We start from the raw sequence: 22,237 nt of genomic DNA, 5'->3' as shown, positions 1-22,237 counted from the left end.
TACAAAACAAAAATATTTTATTTCATTAACATGATCATAAACATTAAATAACAAACAAACAAATATTAAAACTCACCAGTATGTTTTGTATCCCGTAACAAATGAAGTGATAATTTAATTACATATAAAAATATTCATGACAACTACAATTTCTAATCGTAAAAAATATAAAATAAATATATTAAGACGGAGCCTTTATACTTTGTTTTGTTAATGGTGGTTTTGGAAGAACTTTTCTAAGTAATGCAGTCACAATTTTTTTTACAGTTTTTGCTAAGGCATCAGGTGCAGTGTACTCATCATTTAAGGCAGACCAGTCACAAGGATTCACTCCACTAGGAACCTAAAAAAAATAGAATAATAAAAATATATCGGGAACTAAATTTTATCTATATAAGATTTCTTATTTTCAACATATGAACCGTTTATTTTGAAAATGGGGCAAGTCCATTTTTTGTTATTGCGAGATATTTAAAGGTTTGCATTTCAATAAATTTTAAAATATTGGTAAGTATTAATAGATATATTTTTTTGTATTTTATGGTACTAAATAATGTAAGTTTATAATCCAATAGTGTTTACAGTGCTGACTAAAAAAAAAAAAGTTTTATTAAAAATAAATGGACTTACCTCACTTTCAAAGTTAATGAATTTTTGTAAAGGTTAATTTAATTGGGAAATATTTCAGTCGTATCAGCCTTTTTTTTAATAATAAAAACAAAATACTATTCAAAAATTTATAATTAGTTATTCATTTGATAAAAAGTGAAACAAAACAAAGAATATTCTTGTAGAAAATATAACAAAAAACAATTCAGTTTTATTAAGATTTTCAATAAAATTGTACATTTTTTATTTATACGTAGGTATAATTAAATTGAATTTTATTCAGGATTGAACATTTTAAAATATCCATTATGAACAGGCGGTATATATGGTAATAAATCCATCCTGTCCATGCATTTTTCAGATGTAATAGATTTCCTTTTTTTTCATACATAAAAGATAATTTTATATTTCTGAAATCACTTGCATTCCTCGTTGTGGTGGCAAATCGATAATTTTAAATTCAGCATCTCGTTCTATCAGAATTTTGTAGAACATTTTGTATGGTGCATCCCTTGTAAATATGACCCAGCATATAGTTAAACAATTCACGGTTTCTGCATCGGTATTTTTATTTCTTTTTAAAACCGATTTCTCCAGAGGTTGGGTTGAAAATTAATACATGAAATGAAACGCGGATATTTAACATTTATTATTTTTCGATAATTTCGTATTATTTTATAGTAATTCTGGAGAATATGCAAGGAACTGGTTTTCCGAATTGCCAGTTCTACCACTCCAAAATCACCATCGTTCGGTAAAATTGAATGTCCTGACAGCAAAAATTTGTGATCAATGGTATTTATTTCATTGTCATTGAACTGAACAATCGGTGTCAGAAATAAACATATTATTATCGAAACACAAAATTAGGATATACTTTTTATTATTTATGAAATACTGTACAACCACCGATTTTCATTATCAAAGATAGATAGATAGAAACACCCTAGATTTCAGACATGATATCAAACGGCCACATTTGCTTCACCATACAGCAACCAGAGCTAAATTTTGCCGTAATAGATTGAAATTCTTTTTGTGCGAATAGAAGACTGACTTGCACCGCTTTCAAAATAAACAGATTTTCAATACTGTTAAGAGCTAAAACTTCCATCTCCAAAATACTAAAATCTGATTTTTTAAAAACTTTAAATTGTTTACGCATGAAAAAAGAACATAACAAGTTTTATCTATACTACCATTACTCCATTTTTTCAAAAATGGACTTGCCCCACTTTCAAAATAAACGGCTCATATATTCGGTATTACATTTAATGGCCAGTATACACACAAAATATAAACAGTATAGAGTTACCTCAATCCTATTTATATTTCAAAAGGCTTTCAAGTTTCAAAATATCAACGATTAATAAGAAATCCAAAGTTTCCAAAAACACTAGATGATCTTAGTTATACATTTGTTAAATTTTGTATTCGAACTTTTCCCCCTTAAGTGCAAAAATAAATAAAACAATGGTAACGTAGTCGAACATTTCTTATTGTTTACAATCTGTAAATACTAAAATCAAATCACCAATTCAGTGTTCCGCCAGGCAACCCTGAGAGGGCGTGTCTCTTTAATGTTTGAACTTCCAACTTATTCCTTGGATGAATTCCGTAAACTCTTTGATCTATAGCACTAATTCCTTCTATGTTTTTATTCTTTGCATTGTTTCTTCTGTATTTGCATATGTTTTAGTCGCTTGAGAGCTAATTTGTCGTATTGTCCTCTTGCTTAGTTTAAATATTTCTGCTGAAAATATTTTTCCATCCATATTAATTTGAAATTATAAAAATCCATGGTCACTAAGAGTAATTTGGATTACCTTCCAGCCCACTGTTATAACATACAGGCTTTTAGTTGGTAGAGTGACATCAATCCAAAATTTTCCTCGTGTGAAACGTTGGTACTGAGTTTGAATCATTCCAAATAACAAGTTTTTTTCCTTCTTTTTTTTTTCTAATGAATTCTATAAAGAGCCTGTGGTCTATGATCGGAAATTTCATTTTCCTACAGAGGACTAAGAAGGGTAAAATCTCCCCCTAGGAGTATTGATGATGTTCCCAGTTGTTCAGATAGAATTCTGAGCTCCCAGCATATTTCTTTTTTGGGAAGTCTGCTGGTACCACTGTAATTTCACTATTTTCAACTGACAAAAAGACTGTTACTATGTTTCCGCTAGTAAACTTTTTGAATACGGAAATATTTTGATTTCTTACTGCTATTATCGCCTTCTCGTTAAGTTGAAAAATTATTCTCCATCCCAGGGGGAAGTCCCATTATTTTTCCTTTACATGGGGTTCCTGTAGCAAGTAAACATCAGGAGTATTGTCCCCCAAAAAAATTTGGGATTCCTTTGCCGCAGATTTACTCTGTCTTACATTATGTTGACTAACTTGGCAATTTTTTAAATTTTTTTTATTTAAGGGCTTATTTACCATAATTTGTTTAATCAAAATCTTTCTTTCTGATAAATACCGAGCGAAGTTCCGATATTGCAATATGATCCATTCGCATGATAACCTTTGTTCTTTTGTAATACTCCTTTCAATTTCTGTATTCAGGGTTTTCTTTGTGCAATTTTTATAATTATGCGATTCCAAGCACTTGGACCGGCTTTCTTCTTTTTGCATGCATTTTGATCGGACATACCCATATCTCAGACAGTTATTAGCATCTAGGGGGCTTCACAAATTCTTTAAATCTATGAGATCGGAAGTCACATTCTAGTTTTGATTTATCTTCAATTATTTGGAACACTTGCGGGTTCAAACTCATAACCCAATGAGTCAAACTGCCTCTTCTTTTTTTCCTATATAGAACCCGCATGTTCACTACTACATTACTTTGCTTGATTTGGTTGAAGAAATCTAATTCCTTCTTTCTGACCTTCTCACTTATTTCCACGTCGTATAAAATGATTTGTGGTGCTCTAATCTGCGGTGTTAGAGCTTTGCATACATTTTTCAGATTCGGATATCTGCTAATTGCATCTTTTAACTTCATGACCATTTCAGCCTCAGACTCAAAATTTTTATTCCCAACTTCCTTGAGTTGATATTCGCCTCCAAAATCCTTCGCATTTTAATAGACGAGTTTATTGCGTCTATTATTGATCTAACCAGCAGAGTAGGTAGATTTGCCTTAGGTCATAGTATTAGTGTGGATTCTTTAAAATCTTTTTTATTCATGTTTGTCATTTTTTGTTGTATTTAATTCTTTTGCATCAAAGCTACTATGTTTAAGCTCCTTTCAATCCTTATACATTTCCGCATGGGGAAGATTTTCCCGAAACATTCTTGGATATGCTTACCCCCCCCCCCCCTCTTTCCGCAAAAAATTATGGACCTCTGATAAGGCCAGGAATATTTTGAATAGCGTTCGTTAACATCATGAAAAGTTGTTACAAATTACAAATTTTTGGCACGAATCTACCATTTTTACTGAATCTATTTTGAGAATCCGTGTGTAGGACGCCTTTTTGCAGACCAATTAACATCGAAATTTCACACGAAACTAGAACTGGTAGTCGCAAGACAATGTAACGAATTTCATTGGTTTAAGTCTTTGCGTTTATGAATTATCGCATTTACATGCATAAAAAGTATGGATCGACAGAAGATCAACAGCTTGGCAGATTTGGTTCAATATTTGACACTAATCTCTATTTGAGATGCTGAACGTGTGTGCCAAATTTTATTTACAGAGCGCTTTGAGTTTTGTAATATTGATTCCATTTATACTCAAACCGCCAGATAAACTTCCTCTGAATAGATTTTGCTCAACATTTGATAGAAATCTAATAATTTGGTGAAAGCATCGTATATGAAATTTCAATTATCTATCTCAAAGCGTTTTTGAGTTATTTTATGGCTGTCTTTAATAAAGATACGTTTTTCGGACTCAGGGAGATCCGAAACGAAAAACTTCATCAAAATCTCGAGTTCGATTTTTTTTTTTTTTTTTTTTACGAGTGCAAACCTTCTCTATACTTCGTTTCCGGAAGGAAAAGAAATGAAGTATTGAAGCAACCATAGGTAATGTTTATATAACTATCGAATAATTTAGTATTTATTGAAAAATAAATATTGTAAAAATAAAACACAGATCTATGCTTGTTACAAAAGTTTATTTTATTGGAAAGCTTTGTAGTTTTTAGCAAGTGCCAAAAGTTTGTATTAGTCGACAAGCACTGAAAGTTTATTTTTGCATTTTAAATATATTTGAAGAAATTAGCTATAGTTTGCAAATATTGTTCTTTTAATTAAATGCAAACAATAAAACGTTTTATGGTAGAAAGTAAGAAATTATCGCTGAGCGTTTCATTTATATTGGAGGAAAAAAATCGTATGCATTTCGTAATTAATATTAGAGCTAAGATCTTGTTGGTAAGCATTTAATTATTTCAATTATAACTATTAATTGGAATAAAAGGAAATTTATCATCCGCTTTTTAAAAATATTTTTAAGCATTATTGTATTTATTATTAACTGCATGCCATTGGCGAACATAATACAAAGACTAACAAGATATTTCTGCCGATCTGTTTTGGCGATATTAATTGTTATTAGTCGACTAATAAAAGTACCTGTACTTGGTTTAAAGCCATAGACATAACCTTTTATCATTACAATATTTTTAATACAGTATATTCTCAGCAATGTGGCAGCATCAAATCAAAGGACTATCAAATTCACAAAAGTTTCAGAACAACAAGGTTCATTTTTTCAAAATATATATATAGACCTAAAAAATATCAAGCTTCTGGGAATTTTTAAGCTGATTGTTTTTATATAATGTTGCCATTAGATATTTCTATTTTTTTATTTAATTAATGTTAGAAGCAGTAAAAAAACAACCTTTAAACGAAAAAGTTGTTCGTCTTAATGAGGTGCTATTGTGGCTAATTGGATCTATTTTCCTGTCTTCAATGTTAAAGTTATAGCGAATTGAAAATTTCAACACATCGCCATTTCCACCTTCTTTGAGCTAGAGGGTCCGTTTACGAACTTCTGAGATTTTTACATTTCTAACATATTCCAAGCCAATTAAAATACAAACAAAATTACTCTAGTTATCCTGTTCATAAGATAACAAGGGAAAAGCGTTACACGCATATATATATAACCTTTGAACGAAAAGCGGTTTTAGGGACCATGATCGGTGAAGAACAGAAAAAATATTCCCGAAGTCGTGTCAGAGAACCATTGCAATAGATAGTCTTCTTATAGGAATCTACCTAAAATTAATAGCAAGGTCTATAAATACATTAAATTTAAGCTCTTGAATTTAAAAAACTTAGCTTGTTATATCAACTGCAACAAAACTTACAAAATAAAAATATAAAAAAACGGAGTAAAAAAGCCAAAAATTATAATTTATAATAAATGAATCTTATTAGAATCTTTAGATTACTTTAAAATTGAACTCAAAGATTTAAAAAAAGGCCAAGGAGAATTTTTTAAAAACATAATTATTTACTTATAGTTACAAATTACCTTTTTCAAACTTTCAGCTAGACAACGCTTTGAAGCTATTGCACGATTATTAAAAATAACAGGAATCACAATGCAATCATTCCATAAAAACTTCTCAGCCAAACATGCGCTTCTTTCGCCACCTGAAAAGAAAAAGATCAGCAATAAATATGATAGTTGCCATCAAACGCACAATGATTAAATACTATGTTAAGTGCTTGAAAAGCATAAGCTTTAAATCTTCAACCCATTCGAGACGAAATGTGTACTAAGAATATCATCGCAATTTAATATAATATCTCCAAAAAATGCATCGTCTCCAATAGGTTAAATATTGATTCTAAGACAAATTTGAGGAATTTTATGAGAGAGATTAAAAATTCTTAAGTCAAAAAATACAAAGTGCTACAGAGTACATTAAAAAATTAATACACAAATATTCCGTATATCAAAAAAAGAAAGAAAGAAAGAAACCTGCAAATAAACAAACTGATACCTTAAAACGAACTGGACGAAATTTTAGCAATATATCAGAATAAAGACTCAAAGATATTTTGAATCAAAGATGTCCCAAAATTCATCACAAATTAAAATATAACATGCAAAACTATATTTTTAGTGAAAACATCTTAAAAATTTTACAGGACTAGTTGAAAAATCTAACGTGGATATTGTGCAAATTATTATTTTGAAAATAAGACAACTCTATAATTCGGGTAATTCTTATATTTTCACAAAACTGGTGTCTATGGAAATTACTTCGACAAGTGTAATTAATAAATGATTAATCCAGGTAATTAACTGCAAATTAGAAATCTTTCCATTATAGAAATCGAGAAGGTGCCTCAGTTAAGAGAATGAGAAGCTTCCGGCATGGAGGTTGGTTCTCGCTACCCGGATGGATACAGAAATGGTGTGGGATCGACTACCATCTACAGATATTGTGCCCTGTTTCCCAAAGGAAGCATTGTAACGTGGCCGGTGATCGACCTTAAGACTCAACCTTAGTTCTCGTCAATGCTGTCACTGCGGTCCGGTCATTCAGATTTTGTTCGTATGCTCCACGGCGGGTCGGAGTAGTCAATGTATGATTATTGAAATCGATATTTTTCAATTATTCGACGAGTATCAAATTTAGATATAAAATGCGCAACAGTTCCTGAAATAAATTTTGTCGGCTAAAAACTCAACTCGTATAAAGCCAATTTATTTGAGACAATGATTTATATATTAAGCAAATCTCTCTTTTTTTTACAGAAACGTGATAATTAGTCAAATAGAAATTATATATATTTTAATTTTGGCATTCTTTCTCAAATTTTAATTATTTTATTACGTTAATACAAAAATTAGAGAATTTTCATAACTAAAAAAATATTCTGTAATCCAATCAAGCTATAAACAAACCAACATGTAAACAAAACATGTAAACCAAGAAATTTCTAACGAGAATGAAGTGCATCGATTAAATGTTTATGCAAATACTATGTAAAAATAGTTTGAAGGAAAACAGGTAGTATTCATTAACCAATAAATTTAGCAGTTTCTCAAAAGAACGTGCATTAGCATTTTCAGGCGGAAACGCTTCTTTATCGGGTAAGAAATTCTTTAATTTGAATTTTTTTCAATAGTAAAATTATCATTAGTTTGGTTCTTAAATAAAGTTTGATAACGTTAATTAGATCAATAGAATAAATGTTAGATATTTAAATAAAAATTTATAGTAATAGTTAGATTTAATATACGGAAATTAACAATAACTCAAAAAGTAACAATCTAGATGGCTCAAATTTGGTATGCAGTTTTTTTGCACCAAAATTGTGATTTATATCATACTTGACTTGAAGAAGTTTGCCTGTCTGTTCGAGTGCATATAACCACGATAATAGCTAACATAAAAAGTACATTTTTTTTTTTTTTTTTTTTTTTTTTGCACAAGGACGTAATACCAGAATTTTACACCAGTATCACATTTTTGTCTAACTGTGTCAAATAATCGAATTCCGTCGAATCTGTCTGTACCTCTGTATGTAAATGGGAATACTCAAAACCGGAACAAGTAGATATAAGAAATTTGGTAAGTAGCTTTGGCATAAAAACTTCAGTTCTGTAGCAAATTTTTGAGCTTAAAGTTCGATTTTCAAAATGCGTATTTAATTCTCATTATTTTACGACGAGGTCTAATGGGGAAATTTCCTATATGGTTGAAGAGAGTTATGGGGAGGAAATACTTTCATTTTTTGAACACTCTTGACAGTTTAAATGGTATTTTTTTAATTATTAATGGTAATTTAAATTATTAATTTCTTATTTATGAATTTATTTTATCATTTTGTGTAGTAAGATATTATTCCTTAGTGATTTTTTTTAAATATATAATAGTTTCCCACATATAGTCAGAAGTTCATAACACTCATTTAACTTCGGAAACTACTTATTAATTTTTCAAAACAATACAACTCGAAATTTTAATCAGAACTTCATAAAAAAATTTCTGAAGCCTAATTTTATGACAAATAATTGAATTAAACGAAAAAAAAAATTTCAAAATTTCATAGCTAATGAAATTTGTTAAACAGTTTGTAGTTAGAAAAAAATCTGTCCCTTTGAATCGTTTCTCTAGTTATTGAAGATGTGATAATAAGTAAAATAATAGAAGTGAATCGTGTTTAAAGTAACCATTTGCACATCAAAATGCATATTTAAAGAACTCGAAGTACACGGACATAGTATCTTGCATCATAAAATCGTTATGATAAGCACTTTGTGAGTATAGATCGAAAATACTTATATATTGTCTCATTACAGTAACAGAGAAACTTGGTGAAATGCTTATAATATATATTTAATGTAAATCGCAATATTAATGAAAATGCACGGGATAATCAAAGTTTGTTTCGCAATTTCTTATCCCTCTTCTGAGAGATTTATTTTCACAACTGTGCAGTAAGAGAGAGTGCTATGGAAAGTACGTTGTTTAAGATGAAAAAGTATGTTTAGATTTCACATAATGGTTAACTGTCCTTGCATCCATAGAGAAGTGTTCATAAAAGTTTCGGAAATAAATACATGGTGATCAACAGAAGAGAGAAAACTGAGATGAAATAAAGGATATCACTAAAACTGTCAATGCTGTGCAATTTCTGAAGCTAAGACAGAAATTCTAGTTATAAATTAAGAAAGAATAATTATTGTCTTTAAAGAAATATAATCTGGACTAACCAATATTGTTTCAAACAAGGTGAATGTATCTATTGAGAAAATGGACAATTTTAGTGTAGCACAAAACAATTAGTTGCATAAAATATTCGAAATAATTTTGAAATCGAAATTTTCTGGTAAAGTAAGAGTAGTATTTGTCGAAAATGCTTGAAAAAAAAAAAGCGAAATAGTATATTGTTTGACAAATATCATACCTAGATTCTTTATATGGACACATCGGACATTATACCAGAATTTCCACTCACAGTATTTCTACAAATATGGTTAAAAAGTCGATGGAGTTCGAGTAAACTACATTGTAGCATTGAAATATTACCCACATGAGGAATTTTCATTTAGCTAGATCAATATGCTCTTGCCATTTCAGTTCTCTTTCAAATCGCCTGATCTGACTGTTACTAATCTTTATTTATGGAAATGCTTATGTTAAATTACTTATTTGATATTTCACGACATAAAATAGAATTGTGTGGCACATTCCAGACTATTAGCACATTTCGTCTAGCGGCCTTTTTTTAAAAAACTATTTTTTATTGAACCAATCAATTTCTCATACCCTGAAATGTATGTCCTCCAAATATATATATATATATATATATATATATATATATATATATATATATATATATATATATATATATATATATATATATATAATAGAAGTTTTATATTATGATGTTTAAAAATATGTCAATCATTTAAAAAAGTGACCGATTCTATAATTAAATAGTATTTAGGTTGTGTCCAAAAGTTTTTAAAAATTTCTTTTACAATTAAGTTGTAAATTTTCTTTTATTTGGGGAAGCAAGTCACTCGAAAGAACTCCGTATTTAAATTTTTTTTTTCTTTCAATTAGGCAGAATTTATTGCATAAGACTGCTTATACAGAGAATATTAATCAATAAAAATATCCAGTAGGAAATAAAAAGGGGAAAAAGGATCACCGTATATTGTATATGGTCAGCAAAAGGACTTAATTCTGGGTCAAATTATCACTTTTCCAACTCTTAACGATTTTGCTTTTGATATGCCAATAGCAAACAACAAAAATTTCTAGAAAAATCGAATCAATTTTCACTTCAGCTTCACGAAATATTTCAAAAAGTCATAGTCATTTGTCCTATTGGCTTATACGTGAAAAGTGTAATGTTTTATAATAGCAATGTTTATTTTTTCATTCTGATGAATAAAATGCCCTACCATTTGATCAAGATAACTAAAATTTTTTAAACTATAATTGCATGAATGAAATTTATCTTTTGGGACCTTCAAAATTGGGTTTGAAGGCCTCAAGTATATTGAGATTTCTCATTTGTTCCTTTAAGTTGAAAGACGTTTCCGTTTATTAATCCACGGCTTAAGTCTTCAACATAGTACTCCATTTTAAAACGTCTATAAGCTAAAACACCGGCTCCTAAGATTGATGACATAACACAACAAGACATTATAACTAATGAAAGAGGATTGACTGATTTATTGAATGAGATTCGGGTGGGCAGCATTTCAGATGTAAAAGTTATCATGCCATAATTAATGAAAAAAATTATCTAATAAAAGAAAGTCACAAAGAATACAAATTATTTTCTGAAATTTTTGATGTAGAATAATCTTCCGAAGCACGCTAAACAGAAGAATGGCGTGGTGCTAAATAAATGCCATCTTTTATAGTATGTCATCTGATATAATATCGAAAAACTTGAAACAAGATCTTAAAGTGGAAAAGCAAACTAGAATGATATTTTAATTAATGATTGATTCTTTTAAATGTAGATATATTTGGCTTTGTAAAGAAATTAACAATTTTTGAGAGCTTTACAAAAAAGAAAAAATAAATTTTCGGACAAAATGACATTACTTACATCGGGCACTTGGATTACAAAATTGTGAAAAAATGTATTTCAAAAAAAAAAAAAAAAAAAAAAAAAAAAGTAAATATGCTCACTTTTGGAAAATAGTTAATTTTTGATGCCTTTACAATAGTTATAATTATAGATACTTGTTATTTTGCTGTTTGAAAAATAAGAACTTCTTAGTACCTGCCTTTAAAGGGCTATTTTATATTCTTTTTTTTACTTCATTTTAGTCAAAAAAAATCAAATGAATTACTTTACATCCAGCACAAATCACAGCTTCACATGTATAAATATTGAAACTCTTCAGACAAATATTTATTTGTTGAAATAAATATCATTTGATAAGTTGTGCTGAAAAAAAAAGACATATTTTCGCTTACAAAGTATTAATTATATTATAATATTTCAGTGAATTCCTATGTCGACAAAAACGTATTGGTAAAAAACATCTTTAACCCCCCCCCCCAAAAAAAAACTTCACAGGAAAGCTTAAGATTTTTTTTATCAAGGAAATTATTCAAATAGTATTTACATAACCAGAAAAAAATTAAATCAATAAAATTTCTTATTCATCGCAATATTCTTTTTTTATTTATAAATATTTTTAAACATATTTTTAATACTTTTATAATACGAGGAAAATACAGATGCATTTTAATCAATTTAAATTATATGATGCACCCTTTAAAAAATATCTATTTAAAATATATACCCTTACACTGATGCAAATATTAAATAGCTGATATGTTATTTCTGTAGACGAATAATTATCTAATTATACTTTTCATAATTTATCCTTTTTCTATATAAAAATTTATTTATTAGAATACTAATTTGGATGAAATGACATCATGATACTATGAAATATCACGATTCCAGTTATGATTTAAAGGGGGGGGGGTATTAATTTTTACATGGAGAAAATGGGGATTATCTTTTAAAAAAGAACTATAATCTATTAATCACTTTTGTATACGCATTCCGAGTGGCCTCTCAAGTTGTTCACCGTTTTGTTGCCAAAGATAATTAAATTCCAGTAAACCTATTATGTGAGCCTAATACCACTAGCTAATAGTGGCGTTAACATAACAGAGAGCATCTACCATATAATATACCTTCAATCAGGAGACAAATTTTGAAAGTTGATGATACAATATCATCTCTCTCAGAAATGGAATGTCCATAAAATAGTGTCTGGCCATACGGAATTTTTTCGAACGAACCATCATCTTTTTGTCTTGCTCTTCTGGCATTAATCTGAAAGAAAACACAAATAATTATATAAATTATGAACTTATTTTTCTTTAAATGGTTGTAAAAAAATGTATGAGTAAATTTTTTTTGAAAAACATTTCAAAATAATTATTTTATTTTTATTAGTTCGAAAGTGAATTTATACAGTAATTTATCTTACAGATAAAAGAAAAGCAATAATAAAGAAATTATAATTGCAAAATTATAAATATTAAAAAATTATCAATTTTTTTTATGATGAAAGAAACAGAACTTTAGAATTCTTAATGATGTATAAGATATTATTATTCAATGAAGATACTACATTGAAGACGCTTAAAAAAGTAAAACAGAGACTGCAAAGAATTATATGCTGTTCAAAGGTGAATTGACTAAAAATGCCAATAAAAGCTTCAGTTATGTTCTCTGAATGCCATGTGTTCAACATATAAACAGATTTTAAGCTACAATAGGAATTTAAAAACAAGCCAAACTTAAAAGCAGGAGATAATACTTAAAGCGAGAATTTAATGCTCATTGTTCCAAAAGGATGTATATTATTCAATCGTCTACAAAGGTTTGAGTGAAAATAAATTAACATAAAAATTTAGAAATGTATTAAAGTAAAAATTTCTTATTAATCCCAGGGGCACACAGATAATATACAATATAGCAAATAGTTTTTGCAATAATATTTTATTTTATTACATAATATCGAACAATAATTTACAGTACCGAATAAAAGACTGCACTACTTGGGGCTAGCATAAAGAATAACATTGTGCATAATTTCAGAAACATTTATATTTAATATTTAAAAATCATCTAAATATGCAACTTCTTTATTCTTTATTAAAAATAATCAATAACGTTACAGTAAAATTTAGTAACGTTAAAAATATTATATAAATAAAATAATAATGACCATTCCACACTATCAAATGATAATTAAATATATAATAAAATAAAGGCTTTATTGTAGTTTTTCCTCAGATTTCTAACAAATTAAATTTACAACATTCATTGCATGCATCAAATGGTTCCTAAGGATAAGCTTACGGATAAGTTATTCAAATAGATTATTAAAGAATTTTTTTTCTAATATTTTAGCTATTTTTATAAGACAGAATGAACAATATAGATAATATTGATGAATGCCAGTAGGTTTTTTGTTTATATCAAGTCCATTTGCTGTCCCAAATTTTCTAGGGGAGAAAAAAAAATCCTTCAATATCTAGAACGCTGAGAAAACTTCAATGATGAAGCAAAATTTAAGTTCATGTTTTTTGCAGTCAATTCGATATGAGCCGAATCGTCTTAACAAATTTGAACACCCTGGGATAGGGTAATTTGACTCTCTATCAGAACCATCACAGGAATCCGATCGGCTAAGATTCAACAAAACCTACCCAATAAAAAACATAAAAAAAACAACCCACGCAATAATCACTTGTATTTTGATTAACGCTTCAAACTTTATTAAAGTGTACTAAACAGGAATTTATAAGCCAGCTTTTGATACTTTTAATCATATACGTGATTAATTTAAATATTATAAATAGAAAAGATATTCATACATTGACAAAATGTGAATATTTTTCTGGACTGTTATAAATGTCTAAAACATCACAAAATCGGTGGATTTTAGTTACAATCCTTTATTATATTTTTACTTTTAATACATTTTAAATTATATCGTATTTTGGACTCAAAATTAAATCTTTAGCACTCTTAACGCTAACTCAGTAAATCTTCAGACGTTCTTGAATTAAGGGCATCTTTGGCATGCAACTTATTCAGACCATCGCATCATAGAAAGGTTCTGCATTCAAGTTGGTAGCCTTAGCAATTTCTAAAATTATGAAATATTTCTCACTTCCTCTGAATATAATAAATTTATCATCATAGCTACAGAAATAAAATTGTCTCTTATCATTACTGAGTAGGAACAAATGATTAAGAAAAAAGTTTCAGTGGAACATTAATTATTAGGTTCTTTGTTTGGACTTAATAATTAGGTTGTTCCCTCCAATAAATTGATTGATAATAATTGTTATTGTAAGAATAGAATAAAAATTGATTTAAAGATTATTTTGGACTGATTGATTGCTACCAAACAAATCATTTCATTAATTATCATCTAATGCTGGAATAAATTAACCTTAAATTACCTCTTTTAATATTTCGAAATATAAATGAATTTCCATCTTAGCCTTGAAAGTTGCTTCTATAAGCTCTTTTATTTTTTCACGCATAGTGTTTTTGTTAATTGCCAATGATAAGAAAAAAGTCGAATTTGAGTTATTGTTAATATCCTTATGTTTATTTTAAATTATAAACTACACCATAACATAAAACAGTATAAACGATTTCCAATTTCTCAATACTGTTTACGATTAGACATGTTTTAACTCTCCTATGAAGATCTTTCCCATGATCCTTACGGATGAGATTTCCTCCACGGAAAATTCGATTTATAATTTTCCCATCAAGAATATCTTTTATAAAAAGCTCCAAACAAAGCATACTTTCACATGTTTGCATTTATTGTTTCACGTGATTAGCTAAATGACCGTTTGTCCACACCATATTTTAGGTTTAATGTTGGTTGATTTAGGCTGCTTCTTAGTCCATAATTTTTTTCTCCAGTTTTGCTCATCATAACATTAAGCATAATAAAAGAATTTCTTAGAAATAAAATAATTACAAAAAGTTTTCCACCATCTTTGACATTTTAAAAATTATCAAATAGGAAATCATTTTTCATAAAGCATATAAAGAAACATTCTTACACTATGGTCTTTATGTGGAATTACATGGTATATACTGTGGCGTTGCCCTTTGGCTTTGATTTCTTTTTCTTCACAGAAATTTCTCCCAACTAAATCGCCAGCACCAAAGAAACCTTCTGTTACTAAAGTCAGATTTATCAGTTTGGCTAATTCAGCTCCTAAATATCTTAAAAGTAGAAAAATAAATAAATAAATATACAAAACTGTCATAAGAAAAAAATAGCTATCTCATATTATTATTATTATTATTTTACTTCTCAAAGATTAAAAGTTCTGTTTCGCATTAGCTGTTAATTTTTGTTAACAATGAAAAGTTAAATAATGAAGAGTTAATTATAGGCGTTTCATAATAAGAATTCTCTAAGTTTCTTATTATGAAAATTGTGTGCTATAATATAGTGCAATAATGTTCATGCTTAATAGTGACAAGCACAACATACAATATATCCAGTATGTCTAATGCATATAGCTATCATTTCAAAGAGGCAGAGGAGATAAAAATATAATTAATAATAAAATGTTACTCACATGCAAAATTGTTCAGCGTTTTTACTAATTCCACTTGTACCTCCGATTACATAAACACATGTATCAATTTTTAATGCAGAAGATAATTTCTTAACCTATGAAGAAATAAAAAGGATTTTATTATATGTAAACTGAACTAGCATCCATGCATGCACACAGACACATCCCAAATTAAGAGAGGAACATACAACATTTCATCTTAGTCCTATATAGCACAAAATAAGCGTTTCTTCAGAAAATTTTTAAAACAAAGTGTCTTTTCACAAAGACATTATGCCATTTTAAATGTGATCTCAAAAGCCCCCAATATTTAGCGGTATGCTTCTCCAATTTTGAGGGGGTAAGAATATTGTATCTTAGCAATTTCAGCATAGGATAGTGATGGGAGACGGGGAGGGGATTTGAACAATGGGGAAAATTGTGGTTAGTTTTATGACTGTAGTCACTTCAAAAAGGATCCAATATGACTGCCCCAAACTTCCTCTTTACTGAGAAGTGAGCTTTGACTTTTAGACGGAACAAAATGAAAGGGTGTTTCTTTTTTTTTCCAAAAATAGTAAAAAACCATACATTCAATCCCCAAAAATTGACGCTTCAAAAAGTTACAAATCATTAAAATCTGTACAAAATGAATACCAGCATTTGCTTCAAAAATATAAATACTAACTCTGATTAAAATTCCAAAGATTTTTTCAATTTATCAAAAAACTGTCTTTCTTTTCAAAGATGATGTATGCAGTCAAATAAATGGTCTAAATAAAGATTATATGCAAAAATATATACTTTCATATGCATATATATGAGTTGGTGCACTAGAGTGCTAGTGTAGTAATGAAGTTTGGAGGGGAGTTCTTATTTAACAATTGCAAATTCAAAATTTTGTGGTTCATATGAAGATTGTTTCTACGTAGCTTCTAAATGGAATTTTAATGTAACCTTTCTAAACTATTATTAGGCAAACTTACTAAATTTACTAAGAAAATAATAGGGTAATACATGAAGTTTCTATACATGGGACTTTGCATTTATTTTTATATACTCTTCGATGTAGCATGTACAAATTTAGAAAGAAAATATGAAAAACACAAGATATAAGGTGAATATAAGAAAGAACACGAAACTGTGAAGCAGAAGGGCAAAAAAGGAAACAAAGAGATCTGAAAAAAATTAAAATTGTTTTTATAATTGAGTTTAAAGATATTGTCAAGAAGATAATAGAGAAAAGAAATTACATTTGGGTAGAAGTTGTGAGGTTGTACATCACTGATGCAATCGATTTTATCACAGTTGATGACAAATATTATGACGCATGTTTTGTTAAATTTTTAGCAAAACTATGAGGAAACGAAATATCTTGCCCTTCCAAAGAATAAACATTTCAGGCCAAAGACATGATGTTTTCTACATTGAAAATAATTACGACTGCCAATGTATCCTTTCTGAATTACAAGATGTAATTCATTTTGACACAAAGCATAATAATAAAAACAAACTATTAAGAATAAGCTTCCAGAAAGGTACGATGATATGCTTGCGGTTGTCAACAAAGTCCTAACTTTTCTCTACTTTCGAGACACAGGCTATATTTTAACCAAATCAAAGTATGAAAACGAAAAGATTTGATTCTCAAAAAGAGCGTTTAAGAGTGATAAAAAAAAGAAAAGAAAAAAAAAAGCAGCTGAAATAATCCGTCTTCTGTGTTAAGCGATGTGTATAATTATTCATTCCTTAGTAAATTGTTCTCAAATGTCAGCACCAATTTGTCTGATTCATCGAGTTTACTTTTCAGATGGAAAATTATCTTGAAAAATAGAAAGTGTTTAGTAAGAAAATGAACTTGAAATTCTTGATTCGATAAAGAAATTCTTCTAAAAAACAGAAAGGTTTCAGTAAAGCCTTTAAAGCGGAAGCCAACTGTAGTTTCTCATAACATTATGACTGCAGATCACCTCGGTCATTTACGTCAAACTTACTCCTCGTAGTATCCATTTATTTGCATAGACACTTTGGCCCCAGATACGTAATAGACATTTTATCATCTTTGATATTTTGTTCTTCTAATAAAGAAGCAATTCTATATGAATATTCGAAGGTACTATATTGCCAGCCTTCAATTTCATCACCTGAATGTGGTTGTTTCTGGACTGGTTGTTCTGCTACTGGAGACAATGCCAATAATAATGTTTCAACAATTGATAGTTTGAATACATTTGATTCAAGAAGAATTTGATGTGCAGATGAGCAACATAATATTCCAAGATTGAAAAAAAAAAAAAAAAAAAAAAAAAAAAAAACCACCAATTGCTTCAAAGTCACACAAAGACAAACACCGATCAAAATTTACAATAACTGTGGTGTTAAAGGATTGCGAAAGATTTTCGTGGTACAGCTTGGAATTATTTCTTCATCCAATTAAAATTTTAAGATCTTCAAAATAGTAGTGAAAGAAGGAAAGTTTATTTTATTTATAGGTGTATGCCCTTCATCTGATTTATTGGTTTCATCATCGCTGGCAGGGGCACAAAAATAACATTTAGTATGCGCTAACAAATAAATCTGTGAAAAAAAATTGTGCTTATGATATAGGAATTTATAATAGTGAATGCAGTCTCGTGTGCAGAAATTTCATCCCTTGCCCTTTTCTTATTTCTACTCGAGTTTAAAAAAATCATAATTGGTAACGGTTTAAGTTAATTAGATTAAGGTCCGGTTTAAAAGTTACATAGAAATTTGAACACTGGCAAATTAAATATGGCGTGAAAGCGATGTAATATTTTCTAGCCAATAATTTCCTTTACTAGAGTAAAAATAATTTAAAAGCCGACTGCTGTTTTCTCTCATGCATTCATGAAGAAAAATTTTCAAGCAAATTTAAGGTTATAAAATTATAAACTTAACAATTTCAACAAAAGAAAATAGACTGACCGAGATTTTCTCAACACTGTTCGTTTACAAGAGCTAAGATTATCGACTGGATGATTCAACACCTGAGAGAAAGCCTAACAGAAACAAATTTCTTAAGTAATTATTTCCCAGGAAACTGTCAGAAGGAGGGGAGAGGCATCTTCTATAGGGTTGTATCTCCTTCTTTTCGTATAAAAACTCTGATTCAGAGGCACGTTTTCAGAGATAGACATACCTGTACCTGTTTCAAGAATTGATTGAGCCGGAAACATTTTTTCTCTTCACGATTAAAAAAAAATGAAGCCTGAGGAGAAAAATTAAAGTTTTTTTAAAAAAAGTTTAAAGAATGTATAACAGTATAATAAAAGAATATTCCTGCAATATTTTAATTTCGAGGAAAGAATCTTGAATATCAATCTACATTTCCTTAACCACTGTCATCTTGATAATAAGCAGATGACATAACGCACATTTGTCATCCAAATCCTCAATCTTTTCAACAGAAAATGAATCCAGCCTTTTATACAATTCATTGGTTGATATCAGTCCATGGAGATCTGACGCCTAGAAAAAATCAAAAATAAACAGCGACCTGACGGCATGATTGAAGATAATCAATAATACTGATGGCTCTCTGCAGTAAATGTATCCTATTCGATAATCACAAGTGAAGGAATCAAAAAGAATATTACAGTTGGGAATCACTAGTGTAGCAGGCACTAATTCCCAAACAAATCATCGACATAATATAATTTTTTCGCTCCTAATCGTCGTCAGTGGTTTTGCACCCGTATATGAGGCTAGGAGTTTACCATTATTTTTTCTTCTGTTCTTGATACTTCACTCTAAGAAGTGGCATAAATGAATTAACATTTTGTCTTCATGATCTTCACTAATAATGGCCCTCGGAGCATCTATAAGCCTATTAGCTAAGCCACTATTGGAAATACAACGGATACCGTTGAGAATAAAAGCTCTATTTGGCGGGCCAAATGCACTGCACAGCTCTGTATGCAAGAATCCGCTTAATCCACGTTCTTATGGCAGACACTTTATTTCACAGCTTCTGCGCCCGTGTAATACCATCTTCCACAACTAGTAAACATTACAGTATTGCTATGTTATCCCGACTCGTCTTGGTACCCTACCCCGCTTAGGAGTTTGTAAACCTGCTGACGAGACACCCTGGATAGATATTAATTCATATTAATACATTTAAGTATTATTTTGTTGTAAACAAAATGTAAATACATAAAATACTGCTAACCTGTGCTTGAATTTGATCTTTATAAGATTTTCTAGATGTTCCATCATGAAGAATCTTGATAATTTCTTTCTTTAAGCTGCCAAATATAACGTTTTCATCTTGATTCTCTGTAAACTTTAAAACAAAAGAAAACTTTCAACTAATAGAAAATATAAAACGATCTCATTTTTGAAAGTCAAATGTTTTCCGTGGTAAAAAATTAAAACATATAAATTAACTAAATATTTTTGAAAAAGAAAAAAGATTTACATTCTAAACTGCAACTTTCAATCATGGAACGGATGGAATTCTAGGTGTAACAACAATATTATATATATACACTGAATATATGACATAACAGTAAGGCAGCTACACATTTAAAGAAAATGAAACAAAATGCTCCACATTTTTCTGACATCATTTTTAATAAAAAAAGTTAAAAATCTGAAAATTTTTTCCAGTGATCTACAAATTAAAAATATACATAGCTTCAAAATTTTGAACGGAAAAACTCATTTATGTAATCAAATTTACAAATGAATCAAAATTAATTTTTAAATAAGAAATTTCATTATTCTAGATATATTCATATCGGAAAGTTTTAAAAAGAATATAAATATTACAAATAAAATAAAAATAACTATATAAATAATATAATATAAATAACATCTATAAATATTATATATACATATATAATGGAATTATTTTAGACCCAATATAGACATCTGTGAGATTTTGCTATGAGCATCTTTTCCCTTTATTTGGTTGTATTCAGGCACATATTCTGTATCGTGTTTCTTTATATCCTTTAATAGTTTTTTTCCCTATGCAGTGAGAGTAAATGAAGTCAGGGCAAACAAAAAGTGAAAATGCTCTACTAAAAGCAAAAGCTTAGTTGTCTGCTAGAAAAATTCTTACTTCTATTTTTGAAAATTGTACAAGACAGATTTCTTCATAGATGATGAATAATTAATACAATATACTACTATGGACCCTTGAAAAATGTTAAAGAAACATATTGGCCTAAAAGACACTCCATTCCAATAAGCAACATTCTTCCACAGGGCAAAGCAAGACTCTACAATGCTGGTGCAACAAAAGAAAAAAATTTCACTGAGCAACATTCGAACGACCTCCCTATAATTCAGATTTGACATCTACCATTAATCTAGACCCCTCAAAGAAGCAACGGAAGGAGAAAAGTTTTCATTGGATGAATTTGTGGGCAATGGACTTTGCATATGTTTGAAATCTATTTTATTATACAGAAAAGAAAAATTTCTACTATGTTGGAAAAAATATGCAGATAGATGCAAAAGATACAATGAAAAATATAACTAGTATCATTTCGGTAAGTAATATATAATATATATAAAAATCTAAAAAAAGACTTGTTTACATTTAATCCACCTTTATATAATTTTTATAATTCTCAAAGTTTTTGAAAAATTTAAAAACCAAACTATGATTTTCGATTCAACCAAAATGAAATTAATCAAAACAGGCATTTTAAGATATATTGAGAGAGACGAAATTTAAAAAAAAATTAAATTCATTCTGCACATAAATTTTAATTTTAATGAATATTTCAAAACTTGTTTATAATTTTATTATTTTGAGATTAAAACCATATAGATAGTAGTGCAATAGAGATATAAATATTAACTCACAGTGCAGGAGTTCAAAATTATCAAAAGTGAGCAAGTGTCTTGGTTTTAATAATTTTAGGTTTGGTTTTATTTATTATTTTAAACTTTATTTTTCAAATTTATTATTTTTAAATCATGTAGATTGAAATTTATTTTAAATCATTTAAATATTTTATTTTAAAATGTACTTAAACACATCTGTCCATCATTCAAATGTAAAAAAATGCGTAATTTTATTGTGAGAAAATAGAGGTAATCTAAAATTGAGAACCAATAAAGATATTTGAAATAGTTCGTTTATGCATGTATATGGAAGAAATGCAAGATATATTTTGTATCCAAAGAATTTATACTAAATGTGTGGTGTAAAAATGTTTTGATGCTTTAATTTAATCCCATTTATGATTATGTACAGTGTTATAATAATTAAAAGTATGACGGATTGGTTTTACGAAATTTGAGATTTTTGTAAGAAATATTGAGCATATAAACAGACATCAATAAATTAAGAAAAATACAAATGGCCTTTTTCTAGTTACAATAAAAGGAGCTTGTTATACATTAATTATAAAGAGAAAGATTTTGATCAGCATGTTTGTAAAATTAATTAGTTGCAATCCTACAAAGTATTTATAAGAAAATAAAATGATCGTTTTTTTAAAATCATCTCTTGGATTCTGTATGTGATATTTGATGACCCGAAAAATAAAAATTCTGGCTTG

The 22,237-nt window shown here is 28.7% G+C and overlaps 1 protein-coding gene across 1 annotated transcript in view; it reads right to left on the bottom strand.

The window, feature by feature from the left end:
- LOC129961105 (uncharacterized) overlaps nt 1–22,237 on the bottom strand; it is a 56,593-nt gene continuing 34,356 nt past the window's right edge. Inside the window, exons 14-19 of the mRNA XM_056074935.1 lie at nt 19,888–20,001; nt 15,717–15,811; nt 15,189–15,354; nt 12,279–12,420; nt 6,110–6,231; nt 1–343 (exon numbers count right to left, since the gene is read on the bottom strand). Coding sequence (XP_055930910.1) covers nt 182–343; nt 6,110–6,231; nt 12,279–12,420; nt 15,189–15,354; nt 15,717–15,811; nt 19,888–20,001 — 801 coding nt within the window. The 3' untranslated portion in view covers nt 1–181. The remainder of the gene's footprint in view (nt 344–6,109; nt 6,232–12,278; nt 12,421–15,188; nt 15,355–15,716; nt 15,812–19,887; nt 20,002–22,237) is intronic.

Source organism: Argiope bruennichi, chromosome X2 (genome assembly GCF_947563725.1).
Source record: "Argiope bruennichi chromosome X2, qqArgBrue1.1, whole genome shotgun sequence".
NCBI lineage: Eukaryota > Metazoa > Arthropoda > Arachnida > Araneae > Araneidae > Argiope > Argiope bruennichi.
The sequence above is the reverse complement of the archived record's forward strand: the minus strand, read 5'-3'. Positions and strand labels throughout refer to the sequence as shown.